Source organism: Ambystoma mexicanum, chromosome 11 (assembly GCF_040938575.1).
Source record: "Ambystoma mexicanum isolate Mex_15411 chromosome 11, UKY_AmexF1_1, whole genome shotgun sequence".
Taxonomy (NCBI): domain Eukaryota; kingdom Metazoa; phylum Chordata; class Amphibia; order Caudata; family Ambystomatidae; genus Ambystoma; species Ambystoma mexicanum.
In genome coordinates this window covers 1,177,290,887-1,177,315,426 of record NC_090934.1, presented here as the reverse complement: position 1 = coordinate 1,177,315,426, position 24,540 = coordinate 1,177,290,887, and the positions used below count along the sequence as shown (strand labels likewise).

Here is a 24,540-nt window from a genome sequence, read left to right as displayed (position 1 = left end):
CTGCTCGACACTCTAAGCAATCCTCAGTCCTCATTCTTCTTGACCTCTCTGCTGCTTTCGACACTGTCGATCACCCCCTTCTTCTTAACACCCTTTCTTCCTCTGGATTCACAGGCTCTGTTCTTAACTGGCTATCCTCGTACCTCTCCTCCCGTTCTTTCACTGTTTCCTGGGGTGGCCGGTCCTCTCCATCCCAACCTCTTGAGTATGGTATACCTCAGGGATCAGTGATTGGACCTTTCCTTTTCTCACTCTACACCTCCCTCCTTGCCCCTGTTATCTCCTCGTTTGGCATTTCCCACCATTTCTATGCCGACAACACTCAACTCTTCCTTTGTTTCTCTTCCTTCTCATCCGACCTCCACCTGAAACTCTCTTCCTGCCTTACTGCCATAAAGAACTGGATGTCTTCCCGCTTTTTCTCCCTTAACACCGGCAAGACTGAAGTCGTCTTTTTCCCCTCCAACTCTCTTCCCCCTCCCTCCTCTCCTCCTTTCATTCACTTCCCTCCCACTAATCTCCCTATCTCTCTCCACGCTCGTAACTTAGGCATTCACTTTGACTCCTCTCTCTCCTTCTTCCACCATATCTCTCTCACTTCTCGTGCCTGTCGCTACCACCTCTTAAATATTTGCAAAATCCACCCCTCTCTCACCTTTCATACTACTAAACTTCTAATCTCCTCTCTTATCTTCTCTCGCCTCTTCTACTGCTCCTCTTTACTCTATGGCCTACCTACTTCTCATCTCGCCCCCCTCAAGTCTATCTACCACTCTGCTATCCGTACCCTCTGTCTCCTTACCTCCCGCGACTCTATCTCGGCTTCCCTCTGCTCCCTTGGCTGGCTTCCATTTCACTCTCAACTTAAATTTCACTTTCTCTGCCTTGTCTTCAAATCTCTCTATGGTCTTGCTCCTCCTACCTCTCCTCCCTCCTCTCTTTCTACACTCCCTCCCGCTCCCTTCGCTCAGCTGATCACTTCCTTCTCACTGTACCTCCGTCCCGTTGTGCCCCCTCCCGTTTCCGCTCCTTCCAGCTCCTAGCTCCCTTGCACTGGAACTCCGTACTTCTCTCAATTCGTTCTATTCCTACTTTCTCTTTATTTCGTACCTCCCTTAAATCTCTCCTTCTCCACCCCCACCTTGAAACTCCCTCCCCTTCTTGCACCCCCTCCTTTCTTTCTTTCTGCTTCCCTCGATTCCCTCCCTCCACCCCCTAATCACTCCACTCTCACCCTTTCCTCCTTCTCCTCCCCACCTCTCCTTCTCCCTCACATTCCCACTGCTCTTCTCTCCCCATTCCCTTCAGTTTAATTGCTCTTCTTACTGGTTTGTTGATTGATTCATACTGTAATTTGCTTCTACTGTTATATTGTTTTATGTACCAAGTTGTTCAATTGTGCAGCGCTTTGGCGTAAAGCTCTATATAAACAAATAAATACAAATACAAATACATTTTAGCCTCTGCCAGTCCCGCCTTGAAACGTGACTGGCTCTGCACCGGAAGTTCGGGAAGGAAGTTGGCTATTTCCCGCCAAAAGCCTCTGGTTAACGGCTGCCAGCATGGCATCCGTGTTGGATTGACGAAGATGCGGCGAAGCATTGGAATGAAGCTTCTTCCCGTACGCCTCCAAGATCTTCTCCTCCTTGCCTAGCAGCGCCGAGGACGAGGTTGCCGAGGACGACTGAGGCTTTGAGTAGAGTGACACTTCAGCAACCACCGAAGAGTGCGGGCCGACAGCAAGAATGGATCCCCCTCCATTTACCTATTCTTGGCGTACAGGTGCCAAATGACAGGCTGGGACGAGTGGGGTTTGAGCCACCCCTTCTTGGCCAAGACGACAATGTCCTTCTACATCGGGATCCCCGTTCTATCCGTGGGCGTAGAGTGAGGACCTCGGCAAGTACCCGACCTCCAGTTGTTCGACTTCGGGTTGAGGAAGGTCAAAGTACTCTGCCAGCCCTGCAAGTAGTTTGTGGAAGGCCTTGGCTGACGATTGTGTGTCGGGGTCTTCTGTTAGGCAGAAACCTGTGCAGTTCCCTTAGGGACCACTGCAAAAAGTTTAAGACTACAGGAGTAAGCAGTAAACCCAATTGGTAGCAGTCTGCACCACCCAGATTTACCTGGTAGCTGTGGCTGAGCAGTCAGACTTCTCAGAAGAGTTAGGCAGTATATAGAGTATACACAATAGGGCTAAAAATACAGTAGAACAAGCAAACACTGACCAGAGCTTTGGTATAAAAGTATATAATTATTTATTTAAAAACCCACATTATGAAAATACACTGGCACTAATAGATCAAGCAAGTTCAAACACAGTCACTATAAGTATATACACCTCCCTAGTTAATTATTCGACAAGTCTAGGTTAAGACACCACTTATTTAGTAAAACAGAGGTGAGCGCGTAACCGTAGATGGCACTCCAATAATTTGTTTAAAAAGGCAGAGTAGGAAAATAACACAGTACCAACACTTTAAAGAAACCACAGCAAGTCAAGAAAGGCAGGGTCTACTGTACAGCAAAAAGTTCATAGGCCAGGCCCACTCTTGGAGAGAGCAAGGCCGAGTGTGCCCAAGATTACACAGTGGAAATGCACTCAATGTCTTTGCAGAAAAGTCAAAAAGAGGTTGGATCAGTTCAGAAAGGCAAAGTTAGCAGGTCTGAGGTCAACCCAGTTGGAAGGTCAAGGATTTACGGGACACCTTGGACAATCCATTGCAAGGGAGACCAGGCGGGACACAGTACCTGAAATGGTGAGAAAGCTCCAGCAGTGGCAGTTGTTCCTGGCAGCAGGTGCAAGTCGTGGCTTCGATCAGGGGAAGAGATGATCTTGACGAGGAAGAAAGCTGGAGGTCGTTGCGCTGCCAGGGAAGAAACCAGCCGCGGAGTTCCCGATTAAACGGTACAAGCCTTTTATTCACCATAGTGGTGAAGCGTGGCTATCCGACCATGAGACGTACAGGAAGGCGAAAAAGACGAACTGGTTGGTCACACCAGCTCAAAGGGAAGAAGACTCTCCTGGAAGAAGATCCCTTCTGTCGTCGGGGAAGTGGTGAGTTCGTACAGCAGGGCTCCACCGGTGGTGTTGTCGTTGTAGATGGCCCAGCTTCTCTCATCTTTGGATTCTTTACGTCCTGTGGCGACTTCTGAAGTTCCAGTCCCCAAAGCCCTGCTTTTAAGCAGCAAAACCCCCATTCAACAGCCTAGCTGTCACTCAAACATGCTGAGTGGTGAGCCGGGCGGCTCACCACTGGGCCAATCGCACAAGACTGCGACTTGAGTTGCCAAGGCAACTCAGTCCAGGGTGCCTAATCCCCCTCCCACACATCCTGTAGACCCAGACAGAGTGGCACCATTTGGAGGGCTTCTGTGGAGAAGCCCGCCAAAATGTGGAACAAAGGGCTCGACTTGGGTTAGAGTTTCAGAGGCGAACACAAACGCCACTTTAAAACCGAGTCCTGGCAAAAAGACCCAACCGGGGAATAAATATTAAATAAATAACCCGGCGGTATCTTTAATATTGCACCAAAAAGTGGTGCGTTTAAAATCAATGGGAAAATCCCATAGGAAATATTCTGGTGGAATATTTCGCGTGGTCTCCACTGCCACCAGCCAGAAACTCGACAAGGAGGGACTGGACATTGCCCCCTTGGAAAACAGACCCAGGGGCAAACGAATTACCCCTACCAGTACTTCCACAATATGATGGTTTGTACTGGTTCTGCTCACAATTTGAGACTAGTAAAGCCAATGGTGACTTTACATGCCCTGGGAGACAGTAGTCAGTCCCAGGGTATAGAGTCTATGTTTGGGGGTCACTATGACACCCCTGTCTTGCTGCACTGAGGGTGCTGTGTAACACATACCAAAAACACATGAAGCCCTATGGAGTAAAAGACCCCATAGCCCATAAAACACATTCACAGTCAAAGGACATTCTCAAATCATGCCTAAGAGTGGGAGAAAAAGAGTCTCACTCTTAGCAGGAGAAAAAAATAAACCCCAAAAATCCAGCAAAGCTGCTGGGGGACTCACTAGGTTTGGGAAATTAGCCTTAACAGAGAATTCTCCCTAACATCTTCTTCCTCGTCTGTACCCACCAGGGTGTCCGGCTGATCCAGAGCGGGCAGAGGAGTGCTGGGCGTGGACGAGTGGAGACCGGAGCAGGAGGCTGGTACAGAAGCCCCTGAACTGTGGGAGGCAGGGGAGCCGGAATCAGAGGAACTGGCGTTGGCAACAGGGGCTGCACCAGGGCCTGTGGTGCTTTAGTCATAGGAGAAATGACCATAGGCGCAGGCGGAGGAGCCAGAGGGAGTATTCCCCTGATCACATCCCTAAGGATGGCCACCATCTGAGGAGATCTCATGAGAGTGAGGAACTTGTCCTCGCAGGCCGGTGGGGTGGCAGGTGATATTGATGGTGTAGTGGGTGGCTGCTGGGGCCAGTGCGTACTCTGTCTAGCTGGTTGCGGGGTAAACCTGCCCTGCGTTGATGATGGATAAGCTGTAGGCCACGTACCTGGTTGACTCCAGTCCCACCTTGTAACTAGTTCTCCCACCTGCTCCGGTCCTCATGGCGGTATCTGATGAGCGGCCATCTTGTCTGGTGCGTCGGCCATCTTGTGGTGCTTGGCTGACTGGGCCCAGCCTCCTCCAGGGCTCTTGGCGGTGGAGCATGAGACCTACCCTGCACCTTAGGCTGAAGCCTGGTAGGCGTGTCGCCAGGGACGTCATTTCACCAAAATGCCAGGGGTAGCGGAAGTGACATCACACAACCCTTGACCCCCTGGTGACATCACCGGAAATGATGTAATTTGACACCACCCCGTAGTGATATCGCAGGAAGCGATGGAACACGACATTTAACCCATTGACAAAACAGGAAGTAGCATCGCATAGCATTGTACACCACGAAAAATATGGTTACAATATCACTATAATTTGATGTACATTTCATGCAAGAATGGATCGCCATATGTATCATTAAAAGCAGTGTTTATTGGCCCATAATAGCAAAATACTGTGAATGCAAGCAGACGTCCATGACCAAATGATAATGATGAGTTATTATATAGCACTTAAGCTTAAGCGCTTTATATAGAAAATAAATACACCCAATAACACCCAACCTGTGTTGGCACTCATTTATCGACCTCAGGCTCAGTTGAGGCGTTTAAGAACAGACTAAATCAGTGACTCACCACCTGAAGTGTGCCTGAAATAAACCTTCAATGAGTCTAGCAATTATTGTATAGAATTCCAGGAAGACACATTATTTGGTATTTCTACTCTTTCTTATTTAGGGTCAATGATAAAAGTGTTAGACTTGTGGCACACCTGTTCTTATTTTTCTTCTTCTTCTTTTTAAGGGGCCTGAACAAGAAAGCCAGCCACTCCAGAAGTAAAGAGCCACATGGTGCTGGCCACAGCCCAGGAGCTTGCATTACAAACAAAAAACATGTTTTAAAATCTTTTTTTTTTTTTTTAGAGGTCGCAAGGAAGACCACAGAGGTCGCAAGAGAGACCTCAGAGGTCGCAGTTGCGACCTCTGGCGACCCCTAAATGACGTCCCTGTGTGTCGCCCTCGGCAGTATCGCTGGCAGTGCTGCGTGCAGGCACCCCCTCGGACATGTTGCCAGTGCAAGGGCATAGCCCCTCGGGTGTACACCCGGTAAAAGAACCTTACAGCCCCTCAGCACTGTCTCTGCAAGGATCTACATACCCCTCGGCCTGGCGGCTGGTAGCTGAACTAGCCTCCGTACCCCTGCTGGTATGAGAACCTGAAAGGTTCCTCCTGCACGGGTATTTCCTTGGGAAGGAGTCGCCTTTGCGGGGTGCAGTGGAAAAGAACAGCCCTCCCTTGTGCCTTGACTTATGTCTGACAAAGTCCTTCAAGTCCTCTGGGGGTGACTTCTCTAAGAGCTCCCTCCACCTAGGTAGTCTGTTCTTTAGATCATGCGATGAAAGTATGTTGCACGTGGTACAACCCACCCAGCCATGGTCTGGACCAAGGCAGTGGAGGCAAAGAGCGTGAGGATCGGATGTAGGGAAGAGCCCCTAGCAGGCTGGACACCTGCTGGAGCCTGCTGAATTCGACGAGTACCTGATTGATAAAAGAAGACAAAAAGACAGAATAACGTATCCGGGGAAGAGCGTGTGGTATTGCATGGCCAAAGCCAAACCCAGGAGCGCTGGTGAAATTGTCCCGTTCCCGTCGAGGTGGAAAACGGGACTGACGAGTGGCACCAGTGGGTGGAATCATGGGGAGCGCATGCTCTCAGGCCACACCCCCACACTTCCTCTAAATTTAAAGGGGAAGAAGGTTTTTTCTGGTGAAAAAGGTTCTGTCTGCCGTCCCTAGTGAGGAACGCCCATGCAGTATGGAGGAAAGGGGACGGGATGTAAGAGTACTGAAGGTATTATTTTTCTCAAAATCAATAAGTTGGTATCAAAACGTGGCTGTCCCCTTTAGCGGTTGAGGTTATTACTCCTTCTCTTACATCTGGCTCGACTCCAAACTTTCTTTGAAATACCATATCAAAAAAAAGTTATAGCAGCAAACTGTCAACTGATAAACCTTTTATTCCAGATGCCTTATTCCGTACATTCTCCAGGCATTAGTTTTTTCACATATTGATGGAGGAAATGCCATCTATATGGGAGTTTTAAGAAGTGCTTGTAGGAACACTGCATTCTGCAGCTCTGTTGGTCCTGGGTAGAAGGAAATTAGAAACTATTTCACAGATCCTGACTAAAATGCATTAGTTCACTTAAGCTTGCCTGTATTGCATATAAGAGGTTAGCGCTTCGCAAACCTTCCAACTTTAGCTATTCGCTGATAATCTCTGGCGGCTCTTGAACTACCTGTAGTAAAGACATTCTCCATCTTTCGATTCCTATCTCAAACATCCCGGTGAGCACTTTCTGTTGCCATTTCGTGCCTGTGGAATTCATTGGCCATCTCTCTTCGGGTTTTCCTTTCCATGTTTCATTTTTTCGCAAAGAGACCAAAACCTTTCTGTTCCTAACCTACTTTTTTCAGCTCAAAATTAGTACTTTTTTTGCTTTTGTATTGCCTTTTCTTTTCTGCACTCCAATGCCTATGGGTTACAGTCAGCGCAATACAAAATGTAAGATAAACAATATGGTGGGAAATTTATTTTATATAAAGGTTGTTACTAAATGTGAATAAATAGCTGTATGCTGTAGTAATTAATAGTGAATTGACAGGTATTATTGATCATTTTATTATATTTTGAATGACAATATATTTTTCTAAACAAATAAAACAGTTGAATTTAAGTAAAACATGTGCAGTATATTCTTTGTAAGAAGGTTACAATAGTTCATTTATTTTTAGCACCCTGAAATGACCAGTATTGCATCTTGGGATTTTATAATTGACAATAAAATTAAACGGTGTGAGGTTGAAAATGTTGTTTTTGACCAACAATGGTTCTTGGTCCCAGACCCTCACCATTGCATAACATAGGAAGTGTAGGGCCCAGATACATGAAGCGCGTTAAACCAATCAGTGCAGTCTGAACAGCATCACGAGGTTCATGAAGGACATGAAAAATGAATTCTTGCTTTAAGCCTTTGGGAAGCAGTGGGCCTAATGAAAAGTGGGATTGCAAGTTCTTTGTTGTGCGTCAATGGGTGTCTCTTTACTTCTATGTGCTCTCCTCTTCTTTTCTCCTATCGTGCCTTCTCGCCTCTAGGCGCTCTGAAACAGACCAATTGTGGTTTCTACAAAAGCACCAATAAATTAATGACACAAATAAAATTGACTGATCACAACCACCAAAATCAAGGATTTCTTGTGGCAATGATCCCATATGGATAATCATCCCTACAATACCTTCCAAGTAGCTTTAACTAATGTTCAGGGCTTTGTACATACCATAATCATTTTGAAAGCTATCAAACGTGGAGAAATATCTAATTTAAATTATCAAGTGCAGATTAAACATCCAATATCTTGAAAGGATGTGCATGCAAAATAACACTATTTGACAAGATGTCACATACCTACTGTATGACCAAGAAGACTTCTCACTCCAATAACAAGTCCCTCTGCAAATTCCTCAGGGCCTTGAACTGCACCCTACAATAAAAAATAGGAAAATGAACAACAATGGAACGTGGAAATAAAATAGTTTAAATTTGTCATTTGCGTCATAATGGACCAATTACTTACCTTCAGTAATTTTCTTTCTAGTGGACACATAATTCCTCCCATAGATTCCACAATGCAGTCAGCACCAGAACACTTTTACAGATAGCTGGTAGTGTTGTTCAGCTCTGTCCTCAACCATCCCCTCTTGTTGGTTCCATCTCAGGCCAAGAGGCATAACCGGCATGCAAGTATGGAGCAATCGGGTATTTTCTTCAGTTCCACCTGTTTCCACACCAGCAAGGCAACAGCAGTAAAACAGAGACAAAACCTAGCTTGGTATTGTGTCAATTTATATAGAAGATAGTTATATTAGAGGGGAAGGCCGGAGGGTAATGAGGAATCCGCGGGAGGAATTGTGTGTCCACCAGAACAAACATTAACAAATGCAATTAATTTGTTCTTCTAATGACTGCATTCCTCCCACTGATTCCTTATCCTTTAAAGATTCCCAAAGTTGTATGATATCCAAGGTGGCGTGAGGTGGCATGTACGGAATTATCTATTTTATATTAGCATAGTTGAAGATCTGATTTCCCTACAGCGGCATCAAACGTGAAAACAAAATCTAGTAACTAATGCTTAGAAAAAAAGTGAAGAGATGTCCAAGTAGCCACCGGGCATATGCCTGCAACAGGCATCCCTCTTTGTATAGCTGATGTCCCTCTTACCCTCCTTGTGGAATGTGCTCATATGACCTCAAGGATTTATCACGAAACCATAGAACAAATGAAAACTTGGTATCAACCAATGGGAAAATGTTCTTTTAGAGAATGCTTGTGAGGTCTTTGGATTGGCGTAGCTCACAAATATTTGATAATCCTTCCTTAAGTCTTTCTTTCTGTTCAAGCAAAATATTAACACCCTTATAGTTTCCAATCTATGCAACTTCTCTTCCATCTTAGCTGGATGAAGGAGGATGGAGGAAACAGGCAAGTAAACCTTTTGAGCTAGGTGAAATTGTGACATCACTTTCTGTAAAAACAATGGCTTTATTCTCAAAGAATTGAATAAACTCATGCGCATTTGGTAGAGCATGAAGCTCTGAAACTCATATAACCAATGTCAATGCAACCAGAAATGCAACTTTGAAAAAAGTAGCCTTGGGAAACAAGAGCGTAGCAGCTCAAAGGGGCTGCCATGAAAAATGTTAACACTAAGTGCCTGATTCACAGAGTGTTTTCCTATGGGACTGCGCCATTATAAAATGGTTCTGTGAATCAGGCCCAAGTTTAAATCCCATGGTGATACACAAAGAGAGTAGGAGGGAACATGTTAAGGAGCACCTTTCAGAATTGTGTGGTCTGGGGGGCGCTGTTGCGCACATCAAGTATGGCTGCCTGAAAGGAGAGCTCCGGCTCACATGCAATCCTTATTCAAATTAATCCTCCCAGCACCGTTCCAGACACACCAAAAAGCAAGAATTCGGTGGCGGAGGGCTGCCTGGGCAGACTCTGAAAAAATGATGTGCGCACGTTGAGAGACCGCTGAGATATCTTGCCCAAGGCTTGTGGCGGCCGGGAGGCTTTGGTGCGGCCGCCCGGCGGCTCCACGAGACTTCGGCTGTGAGCCGGGGAGGTTGACACAAACAGCAGGCCACATTGGGGGAGGGGCGCCACTGTGACAGAAGCACCCCAGGGCCAGAGAAGAACGCTGAGTGGCCGCCCCACCCTAGTGCCCCACACTAACATCAGGCGGGACCAGAGGGGACCTCCGGGGGCTGCGGCGGCGGGGGCCGTGTAGAAGAAAGAAGGAAAAAGAGAGCCGGCGGCAACGTCGGAGGGGGCTGTGCGCCGCTCCTGCTGGTTGCACGGCTGGAGGCGGCCGCGGCCGCCGCAGGGGCCTGGCCCCCACGTCCGCTTCCCCACACGGCAACACAATAGCTGCAGCGCCCAAACGCAGCGCGGGCCGGAAGAAGAGGCACGCAAGGGGGGCGGACATTACCCCCCACACCAAGTAAGTGGAGCAAGGCGGGGGGGAGCCTCTGCCGGCACGCAAATATCAGTGAGAGAATAACAAACGACACGCGATCCGCGGTGGGGGCCAGTGGGGGGGCTCTCATGTGGCCACCATAAACCAAGACTGGGATCTCAAGGAGGCACGGTGAACTGAACCCTCATAGACTCAGGCAAAATCAGTAACTGGGTCAACATAAACCCTTAAGTGTGGGACAGCTGCCTGCAACCTCAGTATATCCTAAACACAGCGGGTACGGCCAGACAGCCCCCCCGGGCAATATTTTAATCACACTAGAAGCACGCAGAGGTGGAATCTACAAAAAACTCAGCAAGGCAACAACTGGAACAGACTTGGGAGGTGCACCTGGGGGGGGGTGGGGGGGGAATTAGGTGCCAAAGAAGAAGCAAAGACACTCTCAATAAACGTGCAAAACATCCTGAGCAAGGAGAGGATACAGAGAAAGCACTCCCCTATTTTCTTTTCTCTTTTTGCTGGACAATATCACAGTTGGCATTGATACGTGGGAGAACTCAGTCTACCCTTAAACCGTAAGCCACAACACATGGTCCGCAACGAGAAGAAGGGCACAGGAGGGAAAAAGACCAGCCCAATGGACTCCTTCGCCAGTTCCCAGCCGCATGGAGCAGCCGGGGTGGCGCCACAAGCACCTAAGCACCCGACAGACAGGAGGAAGATCCTTTAGATCGTCTAGCAACACTGGTACAAAACGGATTCTTGGCAGTTAATGTCAAGTTGGATGACATAGTGGCGACAATTGGATTCCTGAAAGCAAGAGTGGAGAAGGAGAGCACGCGTATCACGGAAGCAGAGAATAGGATAAGTACGAACGAGGACACAATTTCACAACACGGCCGCAACATAGCCCAACTCAAAAAAGAACTACATAAAACTCAGAACAAGTGCGAAGACCTCGAATCGAGATCACAGAGGAATAACATACGGTTTGTCGGGGTTTCGGAAACCTTTGGCAAGGGCCCCATGGAGAGACAAGTGGAAAACCTTTTGAAAGATATCCTGGGAGCAGAATCCTTTTCAGAGCACTTCGTCGTCGAGAGGGCCCACCGTACCCTAGCATCACCGCCGAAGCCAGGGGCTCCACCCCGCACCATTATAGCACGTCTCCTTAACTACAGGGACAGAGATACAATACTCTGACTGTCCAGAGAGAAAGGAACTTTACATTATGAGCAAAATAGAATTCACATATACCCAGACTTCTCAGCTACCATACAAACACAGAGAAGATCCTATGAATTGGTCATGAAACAGCTACGGATGCGCAACATGCCATATGCCCTCATCTTTCCAGCAAAAATGAGAATTCAACATGGTGGAAGAGCCCACTTCTTTGAGAATCCTGCAGAAGCTATGGCGTATATGGAAGTCTCCATTCCACTGCCTCCCAGGGATCGGGCGATCGATCAAAATGCTAGACCACGGCCGGGAGAGGAGTGGCGAGACTCAGCAGACTGACAAAGGCACGCCACCTGCCTTCCGTTACAAGGATAAAGGAACACTAACAAGGATGGCCTGGACAATGGTTCATTGTCAATCGAGCTGTGAGCCTCTGATAGGGTCAGCCAGATGGCCACAACAGATGACCCTCAGGAAAGTTCCACCAGTTCAAGGGAATGCCCAAGGGGAAGGTTTAGAAAGTTAACGGTTAGCATCGGCAAGTTGGGGGAGATGATGCGGGGGGGGGATCAAAATGCCATATGATGCTTAGCTATGTTGAGCTATGTGGGAATGGGGGAGGGGAGGCGAGGTTCCGGGACCCAGTTGAAGGGGTCCTACAAGTTAAAATTTGTGGTCGCGCCACTGCACATGACACACTCCTAAGAAATATTGAGATAAGCGACATAATAAAGACATGCAAACATGGCACACACTAGTGCGATGGCTCAGGGGCTGAGGCTAAAACTCCTTACATGGAATGTTCGTGGACTGAACAATCGCACTAAGTCAAGCAAGGTGGGAGCCTATGTCACCAGACACCACCCTCAGGTGATTATGTTACAAGAAACGCATGCACTCCGGAAGTTGAACACTGAGGTCTTGAAGGGCTGGGGGCAGCATAGGTATTACACTGAGTACTCCTCACAGGCAAGAGGTGTCCTCACCTTGATCCACCCCTCCGCTGGCTTTCGATTTGGAAAAAGCAAAATAGACACTCAGGGTCGTTACGTCATAGCATGGGGCAACATTGCTGGGAAAGAGATGGTGCTAGTGAATACGTATGGACCAAATGTGGATGACCCCGATTTTTACATAAATGTGATACATGAAATAGGCTTCACTGGGAATGAGCAGATACTGTGGGGGGTGACTTCAACACCATCTTGGATATCACTTAGACCGTTCCACCGCCAAACACTGAAATCCCACAAAAACATCTGCTATGTTACAGCATATCCAATTGCAACTGACAATGATGGACGCCTGGAGAACGCTATATCCACAAAAAAGACAATACTCATTTTACTCCTCAGTGCATGACACTGAGTCTCGTACAGATTACTGGCTGGTATCCGCATCTCTCATGAACCAGATTAATAACTGTGAGATACTCACCCGCACCCTTTCAGATCACTCCCCTATCATTATGAACATGACACTAGAGAATGTAAAATCCCCGGTCAGGAGATGGAGGATGCCACCCGACATACTTAAAGACCCAGCAGTAGCAGATGCACTACATATAGATGTGGAACACTCCTTAAAACCAACAGGGTATCAGTTGATAGGAACGCAACCCTATGGGAAACCTTTAAGGTATGGGTGAGAGGGATCCTAATTTCTAAATCCACGGGTCTGATGAAGTCAATCAGGGTAGAAATGGCAGAGGTGGAGAAGCATTTGGGAGAGCTAGAAGCACGATACACAGCTACACATGAGGATAAAACCCTGGCGGACATTAACAGCAACCTACCAGAGTTCAATAAACTAGCAACCAGGGAACTACCATATATGGCAACTCCACTTACAGCATGCCGCTACGGGGAAGGAAATAGAGCAGGTCGCACCTTAGCAAACCTGTTGAAGGTCGAGAGACATCATATGCCAATTTCCAGCATATTAGCAGGAGACGGCACAGTGACCACCACGGAGGAGGGCATAAATGGAGAATTCACCCGTTTTTATTCAGAACTGTGTACTAACCATGACCTGAAATCAGCCAGTGATATGAGAGATTACCTAGACAATATTACATTCCCGAAATTGCCCATAGAGCATATACTAGCGCTCGACCAACCCCTAACGATTGACGAGATCACTGAAGCAATAAAATCATTAGCCAATGGAAAAGCGCCAAGCTCAGACAGACTAGGAGCCGAGTTGTCTAAGGAGCTCAATGAGGAGCTGGCCCCTGTGCTGCTGTCTGTGTGGGAGGAAGCCATAGAACTAGGAACCATGCCAACATCCATGAGAGAGGCCATAATAACAGTGCTTTTGAAGCCCAGGCGACTGCCCAATGAGATGTCCTCTTACCGCCCCTGTCTCTAATAAATTGCGATGCAACAATATTCGCTAACATTATTGGCCACGAGACTCCTACCCAATATGTCCATGCTGGTACACCCGGATCAGTGCGGCTTTACCAGGTCAACGGCACTGAATCTTCAGAGATTGTTTGGAGTCATGGCCCAGATAAAACCTGAAGCCCAGGCAGTGGCCATATCCCTTGATGCTGAAAAGGTGTTTGATTCAGTGTGATGGATGTACCTATTTACAGTACTTGAGAAATTTGGAATAGGCCCATACTTTCTAAAATGCGTCAGGCTACTATACTCTAATCCGGGAGCTAGGGTACTAACTAACCGCACCATGTCTGACTGGTTTGGGTTGGGCAGGGGCACGAGACAGCGATGCCCATTCTCTCCCATACTGTTTGCCCTCACAATAGAACCAGTTGCAGCAGCCATTAGGGAACATCAAGGACATAGGGTTATAAAGATGGCCGACCTAACCCAGTCACTATCATTATACGTGGACGACACATTGTTGTATATCCGAGAACCTGGCATACACCTGGGGTAAGCAATGGAAACCATACATGAGTTTGCAGAGTACTCAGGCTATAGAACCAACAGCTCCAAATCCAAAATCTTTCCCCTAACCCCTGCCACTAGGTGCCCGAATAACACACAAGGACTGCAGTGGTCTCCCACTAAAATAAGATACCTGTGAATTATCGTGTCGAGGGACAAAACTTCCCTATACTCAGACAATCATGAACTATTATTAAGCACAATCTCTACCAAACTCTGTTTATGGACTAAACCTCCTATCTCGCTTATCGGCCGGGTGGCTATACTAAAAATGGTCATCTTACCGAAGCTATTATATATTTTTACCAACATCCCGATATGACCTGGAAGATAGTTCTTCGATGCCCTTAGATCCATGGTTGTAGAGTTTGTTTGGTGTGGGGGGAGGGGGGGAGGGCAGCCAGAATGAAATGGGGAAAAATGGTGGAGCCATATAACAAAGGCGGCATAGCAGCTCCGGACTTCGAATTATATTACCTGGTAGCGCAGGCTCAGTTTGTCAGATACTGGTACGATGATCTAGACACCTCACCACACATCTGTATAGAGAAACACGCAGCACATTCAACCAACTTAAGGTCCATCATCTTTAAAGCAAAACATAAAGATGAATGTCCATTCGACCCAGTCAGTACAACAGTACATGCATGGTCCAAGATCTATCATAGGCTTAAACTGGAGACGCCATACTACTCAGAAGCCCCTTTGTGGAACTTTCCCGGCATTGCACCCTCATATGATCCTGACGTCCAGAAGACGTGGGACCCAGAAGGGGAATTCAAAATTAGGGACATTTTGCCCAACGGTAAATTTATAACACTGGAAAAATTGAAGACTGGGATGGGGAGGGACCAGTTGAAGATACAACAGTATCATAGGATGCGAATGGCCTTCAAGGCTAGATGGCCATTTTTCCCAGATGAGCCCCCATCACACCCATGCCTCGTGGCTCTGTCCACCCGGTTGGGTGCCAGTGTCTCTGGGCTCTACACAGCTGTACAGACAAACAAGCTGACAGTAAACACTATTAAAGCCTCCTGGGAGACCGACCTGGGAACAGCCATAACAGATAAATCCTGGGCGAGATACTGTGAACTGACCAAGAAGGTATCCATCAACGCAGGTCTCCGGCTGATACAATTTAAGGTACTGAATAAGCTGTACTACACACCAGAAAAAATTGCTAAATTTACACAAAACTGCCCCGGTAGTTGCCAGAAATGCAGGAGTGAACACGCTGACTCATTCCACACGTACTGGAGCTGCCCACTGCAGTGAAGTGGCGAAAATTCGGTAAGAAATCACGCAAGTTCCAACAGACCTCACACCCCAAAAATACTTGTTCAGGGATATAGGAAAGATATCTGAAGTGACGAGAAGGCTTTTCAACATTGCATGCGCAGTGTCCAAGAAGTGTATACTACAGAACTGGAAAAGTGTACACGCACCATGCATGAATCACTTCCTCAGAGAACTGACATATGTTAATGAGTGTGAGGAACAGTATGTAATGACACTCCCGAAGACGAGTAAACCAAAGGACATCTGGGCCCCGTTCAGAGTGTATCTATGTGAATTGTGATCGAGCAGCAGTAGCATGACAGGGCCCAGAAATGCGCCAGCTCTGTAAATATCATATATCATGCTATAAATCTGAACTAGACATCTCAGTTATAGAAATGTACGGAATGTTGGGTTGTTGCAGTGACGTTTACCACAATCAATAAATAAAGTTTTTAAAAAAAAGAATTGTGTGGTCTAAGGGTATCTTTAAATAAGAACCCTCTGCAGGTGTGCACTTGAATATGGAGAGGGTTGGCAAGTAAACGTTGATCATATTTATATGAAGGCCGGACTTGGCCAGGGAGAACAAGAATTCAAGAAATGTGCCAGTGATGCATGACAATGTACCCACTTGTTTATACCAGTGCCACACTTTGAAGTTTTTCCAGCGACAAGCATATGGTTTAAGTTACTTATCTGTAACTATTGATCTCCAGCATGGGTCAGGCATGGATTCACATGCTCATGAATATTCCCCATCACCAGGCTGGGAATCCTCGGTAAAAGAAAAAACAGTTTCACTTTAGCTTTAAAACTGTTTTTCTCCTCTAATCCAATCACTGTCCTCTCTGTAATATTGCCCCATCCAATGACAGTCCTCTCCCAAAGCTCCCCCCCTGGTGGCCATCTTCAGATTTGGTAAGCATGTCAAGTGGCAGTATGAACCAAGACGAGCCGCAGAGGGGAAGGAGGGAGGGTTTGCATGTGAATCCATGCCAGAACAATGCTGGAGAAGGAGAAATTACCTTACCTTAATACTCTTTCTATGGATTCTTCCCCCGCAGATTCCTCATCTTGATAGATATCCCTCCACAGCTCTGCTGCTCGGAAACCTTTTCAACAGGGGGCGTAGTGGACCTCAACTCGGCCGTCGATCATCGATCCGGCTTGTGCTGTGTTCAATCGATGGCTCCGGAAGTGACGTCAGGCGCCATACAAATACCACGTCATTATGCCCCATGCCTCAGTTCCTCCCTAATTTTCCCGGCTCAAACGCTGCATAGGTAAACGGAAGGAGGCTAACCAGTCTTAAAATTGGCAACTGTGGAATGGAAACCAGAAGTTAAAAACATTCCAATTAGAAAAACATCTCTCTTTTTTGTTGTTGATCTTAACAACTGAGATGAGCACCCTAAAGCCATTGTCATCGTACTACATGGAATCAGAAGCGAAGGGCCACAACACTTTGTGATCGGGGATGGGTGGGCGGGGTGATGAGGAATCTGCAGAAGAAGAATCATAGAAAGAACATTATGGCAAGGTAATTTCTTCTTCAATGGATTGCTTTTCTCCTGCAGATTCCTCATCTTGATAGACTCCCCAAGCAGTAAGGCAAAGGAGCAGAGCAGAAAGGATCACACAAGCAGGTTCTGCAGAACCGCTGAACCAAAACGTACATCAGCCCCAGGGGCAATGTCCAGAGCATAATGCTTCGTGAAAGTATGTTAAGAGGACCACGTGGGCAGCACAGCAAATGTCCCGAACAGGGACCCCCCCACTGAAGGGCCGTGGAAGCAGAGACCCCACTGGTGGAATGGGCCCCAATACCTAGTGGGACTTATTTTCCCGCCGACTGATAGCACTCAGGGATGCATAAAATGATTCAGCGTGAGATGGTCTGTTTGGTAATCGCAAGACCTTTGCGTGAAAGAGAATGGGCAACGGACAACTGGTCCATCTTCCTGAACTCCACTATGCAAGCAACATAAAAGTTGAGGGCTCTCTTAGGATTGAGACGATGAAACCGTTCTTCTTCCTTAGAAGGATGGGGAGGAGAGAACAACACTGGCAAGTCAATAGACTGCAAAAGATGAAATTCTGAAACAACCTTCTGAAGAAACCCGTTCGCACTTTAAGAGAAACCTTCTCTCTGATTCCAAGATGGCTGCCAGAGAGTGGAAGTCGCACTTCACCGTACTCCGTGCCGGCCGTTTCAAAGGAGGCACCATAGCAAGGTGACAAAGGTAAAAACTGAAGGGCCAACACCCCCCACAGAGCAGGCAGAGTTGTAGCGGGTGTTATTGAAAATAAAAGGAATAATCGCTGGTCTCCCGCACAGCCGCATCTGACGAGGAGTGAAAAAGTGGAAGCAAGCAAGCAGTGAGGAACAGTGTCACCCAGTCAGGCTTGCTAGAGGAGGAGGAGGCTGAAGCGGCGTGAGGTTGCAACAGCACCCCTGACTGGAGAGTGCCTCTAACCCCCTGCCCCAGAGAGGAGACTTCTGTGGGAGCCGGGCAGCCCCAACAGAAATGGAGGAAGCAGCATCCAGTGAGGCGCGCTGCGTAAGGTGAGTTGCAATGGGGGTTAGGGAAGAAGGAGTGAAGCAGTGGCTTCACAGTGTAAGGAACTCAACAGTAAAGACCGACACAAGTGATCACAGTTCAAGGGTGTTTATTAAACTGTATGCAGTTTGGAAAAACACCTAATCTAAACCTAAATCTAAGATGGGAGCAAGCGTCGACCATAAAATGAAAACAAGGCAGTCCTTGCAGAGTCGTGTCAAATAAAAGAGCCTATACTAAGAAACCTATTGCCAACCTTACTACAAAAAGGGTGTGGGATAGATCTTAAGAGAAGAAAGAAGTATTCACAAATAATATGTCAGGATGTGCTAGCCTAGGTCTTCCTTCCCCACGTTTTGAGCACAGGTTAAGGTAGGACCTTGGAGCACAGCACACACTTAAGCTTTCCCAGAACGAGTCGACAGTTACACCTGCAGCTATCAGGACTGTCGATGGCCAAGTCTCGTTTCTCTTGAAAGTCTCTTGCCTTCGAGGGCCTGACATCTTCAACAACAAAGCAAACGTTCCTTCAAAAAAAGAAAGCTTGTTTCCTGGTTTTGCTTAGGGTGAACATTTTCCACCCCTCAGTCCCCCCCTCTTCTGGGGTCTGACCCTTGTTACTTGGTGTCTTGGGCGATAAGTCTTCACCCCTCGGGTCTCTCTCTTTCGGGTTTAGATCCTATAACAATTCTCATCGATATCAAGGCCTTTGGGGTTGTGGTTCCCTGGTCCCACGGGCCTGATAGGTTTCTCAAGAAAAACAACAAACAAGTACAAAGTTCTGTTCTACATATTTCTCGGGTGATGGATTCACCCCTGGGTCTCCCTCTTATGGGTGCCGACCATTCACGTATCGTATTCCACAACTTGTATAACAGTTCTTTCTCAATGAACTTTGGAAGGTAATTTTCCACCGTTGGATCTCCCTCGGCCAGGTTCGCACCCGCGAGATAGTTCACTTCTCTTTGCCTTATAATGTCTGTTGGTTTCCCCCTCGGTTGGGCTCGGACCCCAAATGACCAGCGGGACAGTGCACTTCTTGTCTTCTCAATGTCTTTTCGAACAGTTCATACGTACATCCCTCGGCCGGGTTCATGTTTCTCAACACACTGTCTCTTGGGACTTTGACTTTGCCCCCTTCTTGTCAGCATCCGTCTTCCAGGTTCACTCTTGCCAACTTCACATTCACATTCACTTTCAATGTATTCGGGATTCACTTCCCTTGCTTTTTTTATAGTTTATAGATCAAAGGCTTTCGACTGTTCCAGAATTTTTGCTTGACCTCCTGTATGACCACTTTAACCTATCGTGGCGGCTCTCCTACGGTCTTCTGGTTTCTGTAGTTTTACTCAGACGGGGATTGACCAGAGTTTCTCGAGTTAGCACCCGGGTGGTGCTGATTCTCTCTACAGCTGGTCCCCACTCCACACTTTTACAGTTCTTTGAACTTGGTTTAACTTGCCACTTTGCGTCTTTCATTCACGACAGCCTGGTTCTTATCGGCTCTCGCTTCGACTCACCGGCTCTCCCCTCAACTCACCAGCTGTGATGAACCGCTTGGCTTTCTTTGTAACTGGAGTCAAAGCCGGTACCACACTAGCAGGAGTTTCCCTCAATCCCGCTCATCAGCATCGACACACTCTGTGTACCATTGACATCTGCTGCGACACACTTGGGCTATTGTCCTCGGCCTGAAAATTCTTTCAGCAGGGAGTTTGCAGGGTTTTGTCAAAGAGGGCAAGGTCGAGTCTCTCCTCATCAGCCTCTCGATGTTTGCCGCCTCTTCAGCTGCCGGGTTTGGAATGCTGTCTCATTGTGCGGTCTGCCTTGCTTGTACTATGCTCTCTTGTTCCACCTTTAATCCCTGTGTGGAAGGGAAAGGGCCATCAGGTGTGTGTGATTCTGATCAATTGCCTGACTTTGCCTGACCCTTGTATTGGGACATGTCAGGTAAACGGCTCCGGTGTTAGTCCGTTCTCTGGTGTGTCGTGCGAAAGGGTTTGTGTTGGAAAAGGGGGGTGGGGGGCAGTGGTTTTGAATGTCCTACGTGGTAGGATGGGGAAAAGGTGTTGAAAGACCGGGGATACAGCGTCTCACCGGTCAGTGTCCCACTCCCACTCCCCGAGGACCCCCATCCAGGTGATCCTCTCTCACTGGTCCAGCCCCAGGAACTGGATCTAGTAGCGTTGGCCGTGTCCTGGCGACCTGGATGACAGATCCCTGGCGTTTAGCCAATGAGACACCTTCAGGTTTCTCACAACAGGCAGTGGCGCAGGAACCAGGAGCGGAAGGTTGTGAGAGTGCCGTACAGGGCGCACAAATACAAGACTTAAAGGCCCCACTCGCAAGGTAGACACAGTAGGGTTGCTTAATCACAGAGAGGCACAAACAAAGCCCCCCACCGAGGCACAAACCATCCCAGCTAAAACACCCCTGGCAGCACTTTAAGCACTCCCCCAATCCCTGTCTCGACAACAGCAAAAAGAAAAAACTCCTGTAGTGGTCCCCGAAGGGGGCGCCCTAAGCCTAGGAAAACATAAGAGGGTCGGAGCGCGATCAACCTGACCATATGCAAGAGCGCAAACGGCGGCATACAGGAAGTTAATGAAGCGCAGAACGAAGATACCTACCCTCAGATAAACCGCACAGCAATAGAAAAAATGAATCAATAGGACATACAAGAGGGGTGTGGTGTGAGAAAAGGCAACAGACACCCTTCAGGACATATCAGGCACAGTAAAGTCTGATAACGCATTCCCCAGTGAGAAGCTAGCCACAAGGAGCCCACATTGAGGAGCATATACTTACAACTCCCCTAAAGCAGACATCAACACGCCATCTCAACTTGAAAACCTACACTCTACGGGGCAAAGCGCGGCTTAATCGGACATTATTCAAGGCCGGGCGGGAAGCAGAACCAACTCCCGGCCATAGTACATACAGCAAGCTTATACTCAGCCCTGAAACATACTCAGATGACAAAAGGGGAAGCAGACCCCAGCAATAATAGGTGCAAACAAGGGCTCGAAAAGGGGCCAGTTGGAAAGATGCTGGCAGCAGAGCCCGCTATAAGCCCCAGCAAATGAGCCAGGAAATCAACATAAGGAGGCCAAGATGTGCTGGAGGGCAGAGACATGGCATGCAGCAAGGAGGACCTGCAGGGACGCTTTAGCGGCATGGAAGAAAGAATGACAGCATTGTTCCAAAAGCAAATGGTCAACCTAAAGGAAGAAATGAAAATCTCCCTGAAAGAGGTCAGAGAAGAGAACACCACCTTAGGTAACAGAGAGGAAATTACGCAACAGGGACTATCAGAACTCTCTAGCAACGGCTGGCGGAACTCAGAATTGCTGGATCAAATTGCGACCGCAACACACAACTTGGAAATCCAGTAGGAAGACCTTGAAAACCGATCTAGAAGGTCAAACATTAGGATGAAAGGCATGGGCGAGACAAATGCGGATGTAGACTTAACGCTACTAGTCCAACAATGCTTTGCGACCCTCATAACGGAAGCCTCTCCAGAGGAAATTTGCATTGATCGCATTCACAGGGTGGGACCCAGAACGGTAGGTCCGGGCGACAAACCTAGAGATGTTTTTACGCTCACCTGGTATCCACGGGGACGCCACCCGGCCAGCTGGTCTCTGATGCCCTTCCTTATGGTTCCCCTGTGGTCTCGGTGTCAAGGGAATTCTGCCTGGAAAATGAAGACTATGTCCGGACTGGGCGACCAAGGTAAGCAGCTTAACCCCCCACCTCCTTATATTTCCAGCCCCTCCAGGTTCTCTTCTCACCTGGTTGCCGGAATCGGTGGGCTCTCGTCCTGCTCTCTGGGCAGGGGCTCGTTGGCTTTTGTGGGCGCTGGTGGTCCAGTTACTTCACTTACTGCGGCCCTTGTAGTGTCTTTCAGGTAGGTCTTATTGCAATTAATGGCGTCATATTTCTTGCAAGCCTTTGTCTGTTCTAATGTCTCTTTTTATCTCCTCTAAGGGCGTGGAGTGTCCACTCGGAGAACGGGATGTGCTGGTTCCCACCAGGAGATGATGGCGCGCTATAGCGCTATGATGTGGTAAGGAGGCGCTTTGCGTAGCGCAGCGATGCCTTGACGTCACTGACCTGTGTTTTTCCCCTTTTCATAGGTCGTGGAGAGTACCCAGCACAGATGGGGTTTTCAGAGCCGTGCCGGTCGAGAAGTAACCAGCCAGGTAAGTCTTTAAGCGCTTTTATGGTTGTAATGTCTCTAGTACCTCCGTTAATAATGTCTTTCTCCTTTCCTCAGGTCCCTCGATCCGGGCGGCGAACTCCTCCAACAGAGATGCCCAGGAGCTGTGAGCAGAGATGGATGAAGATTGCAGGTAAGATTCTGCTGCTAATGATGTTTCTTTGTTTTTTCTGCAGGTCCGGAATTCGTCGGGTTCGCGAGAAGCTGGACACGGTGAGCGTCACGTTGCTAGAAGCAAAGTAACGCAAAGCGTGTGTTCTTGTTCGGGTGTGGTTTAAATAGCCACTGTAAAGTAGTCCAGGTAAAGTAGTCCCGAGGCCACCACACCCAAAGCACTAGACCGCATAGCTTGGTTCTAGGAACCCAGCTATCTGGATGCCTTCATGTTGGCTGAAAGCCTTAATAAAGTAGTCCCTTAAGCAGATGCCTCTCCCAACTGATGAGCCTGGCGCCAAAGTTGCCAGGACTTGCCCCAAGAGGGCTTGAAAAGTGGAAGTCTGGCCTTATTAAAGATCCGAGCCCTGATTCCACCTGGCTTGTGGGCTTGCCATTGGGGGTCAGAGCTGAGGGTTGTGACAGCACTCCCCCTTGCCCCCCCCCCCCCAAGGCCCCTCCCAAGGTGTGTCTTCTGCCTGGTCCAGCTTTGGTTGGGAGGTTTTGATGAAACTCCTTGATCAGACGTTGTGCATGAATGTTTTCACTAGGTTCCCAGGACCTATCTTGAGGCCCAAATCCTTTCCAGTCGACGAGATAGTACAATTTGGCTCTGGAGTACTTAGAGTCCAGGATGCCTTTGACTTCGAATTCTGGTTCTCCATCTATTAGTAGAGGTTGAGGTGGTGTTTTCATTTGTGTACCGGGTTCTACTGGTTTTAAGAGGGATACATGGAAAACCGGATGGATTTGTAGATTAGGTGGTAGATTTAACTTGACAGCTGCTGGGTTGATGATTGCCTTGATGGTATAGGGTCCCAGATATCGAGGATGGAAGGTCCGGGTCCCTTTGATGGGGACGTATTTGGCGGCTAACCAAACCTGGTCTCCTACTTGATAGTCTGGAGCCTTTTTCCGATGCTGATCGGCGAAGGGCTTTTGTTTTTCTTTAGCATGAATAAGATGTTCCTTTGCCTTTCTGAACGATTGAGTGATGGTTGTATGAAGAGTCTTTACTGCGGGCATTTCCAAGCTGGCAGGAAGGTCCAGTTCTGACTGTTAGTCAGAAACCTGTGCAGTTCCCTTACGGACCACTGTAAAAGGCTTAAGACTACAGGTATTGACAGTAAACCCAATTGGTAGCAGTCTGTACCACCCGGATTTACCTGGTAGCTGTGGCTGAGCAGCCAGACTTCTCTCAAGAAGAGTTAGACAGTATATAGCGTATACAAGATAGGTACTAAAATACAATTGCGCAAGCAAACACTGACCAGAGCTTGGGTATAAAAGTATATCATTATTTATTTAAAAACACACTTTGTAAAATACACTAACACTAATATGGCAAGCAAGTTCAAACACAGTCACTATTAATGTATATACATCCCTGATTACTTATTGAACAAGTCTTAGTTAAAACACCACTTATTTACAGACAGAGGTGAGCGCTTAACTTAAGATGGCACTCCAATAAGTTAATCAAAAGGGGAAGGAAAAAGGCAGAATTAGGAAAATACACAATACCAACACTTTAAGAGAACCAGAGCAAGTCAGAAAAGGCAGAGTCTACTGAGGAGCAAGAAATCCATAGGCCAGGCCCACTCTTGGAGAGAGCAAGGCGGAATGTGTCCAAGATCACACAGTTGAAGAGTATTTTAAAGAGTCTTTGCAGATAGTTCAAAAAAGGTTGCAACAGTTCAGAAAAAGTTAGTTAGCAGGTCCCAAGTCACCCCAGGATAGAGAGTCAAGGATTTACGGGACACCTTTAACAGTCTGTTGCAAGGGAGACCAGGCGGGACTCAGTACCTGAAATGGTGAGAAAGCTCCAGCGGGGCAGTTGTTCCTGGCAGCGGGTGCAAGTCGGTGCTTCGTCCAGGGGAAGAGAAGGTCTCGACGTGGAGGAGAGCTGGAGGTTGTTGCACTGCCAGGGAAGAAACCAGCCCCGGAGTTTCCTGGTTAAAAGGTACTACCCTTTTATTCGCGGTAGTGGTGAAGCGTGGCTATCCGGCCGCCGGGGTGCTTGGCACGGGCGATTCGACCACGAGACAATCCAGGAAGGCGAAAAGAGGGCGAACTGGTTATCCCCACCGGTTCAGAGGAAGAAGACTCT

The 24,540-nt window shown here is 47.8% G+C and overlaps 1 protein-coding gene across 4 annotated transcripts in view; it reads right to left on the bottom strand.

The window, feature by feature from the left end:
• The window catches only part of VPS13C (vacuolar protein sorting 13 homolog C), a 5,236,720-nt gene that overhangs the window by 609,720 nt on the left and 4,602,460 nt on the right, over positions 1-24,540 (bottom strand). For all 4 annotated transcript variants that reach the window (XM_069624493.1, XM_069624490.1, XM_069624491.1 and 1 more), the window contains one exon: positions 8,034-8,109. In XM_069624493.1, the coding sequence (XP_069480594.1) occupies positions 8,034-8,109 (76 nt within the window). The remainder of the gene's footprint in view (positions 1-8,033; positions 8,110-24,540) is intronic.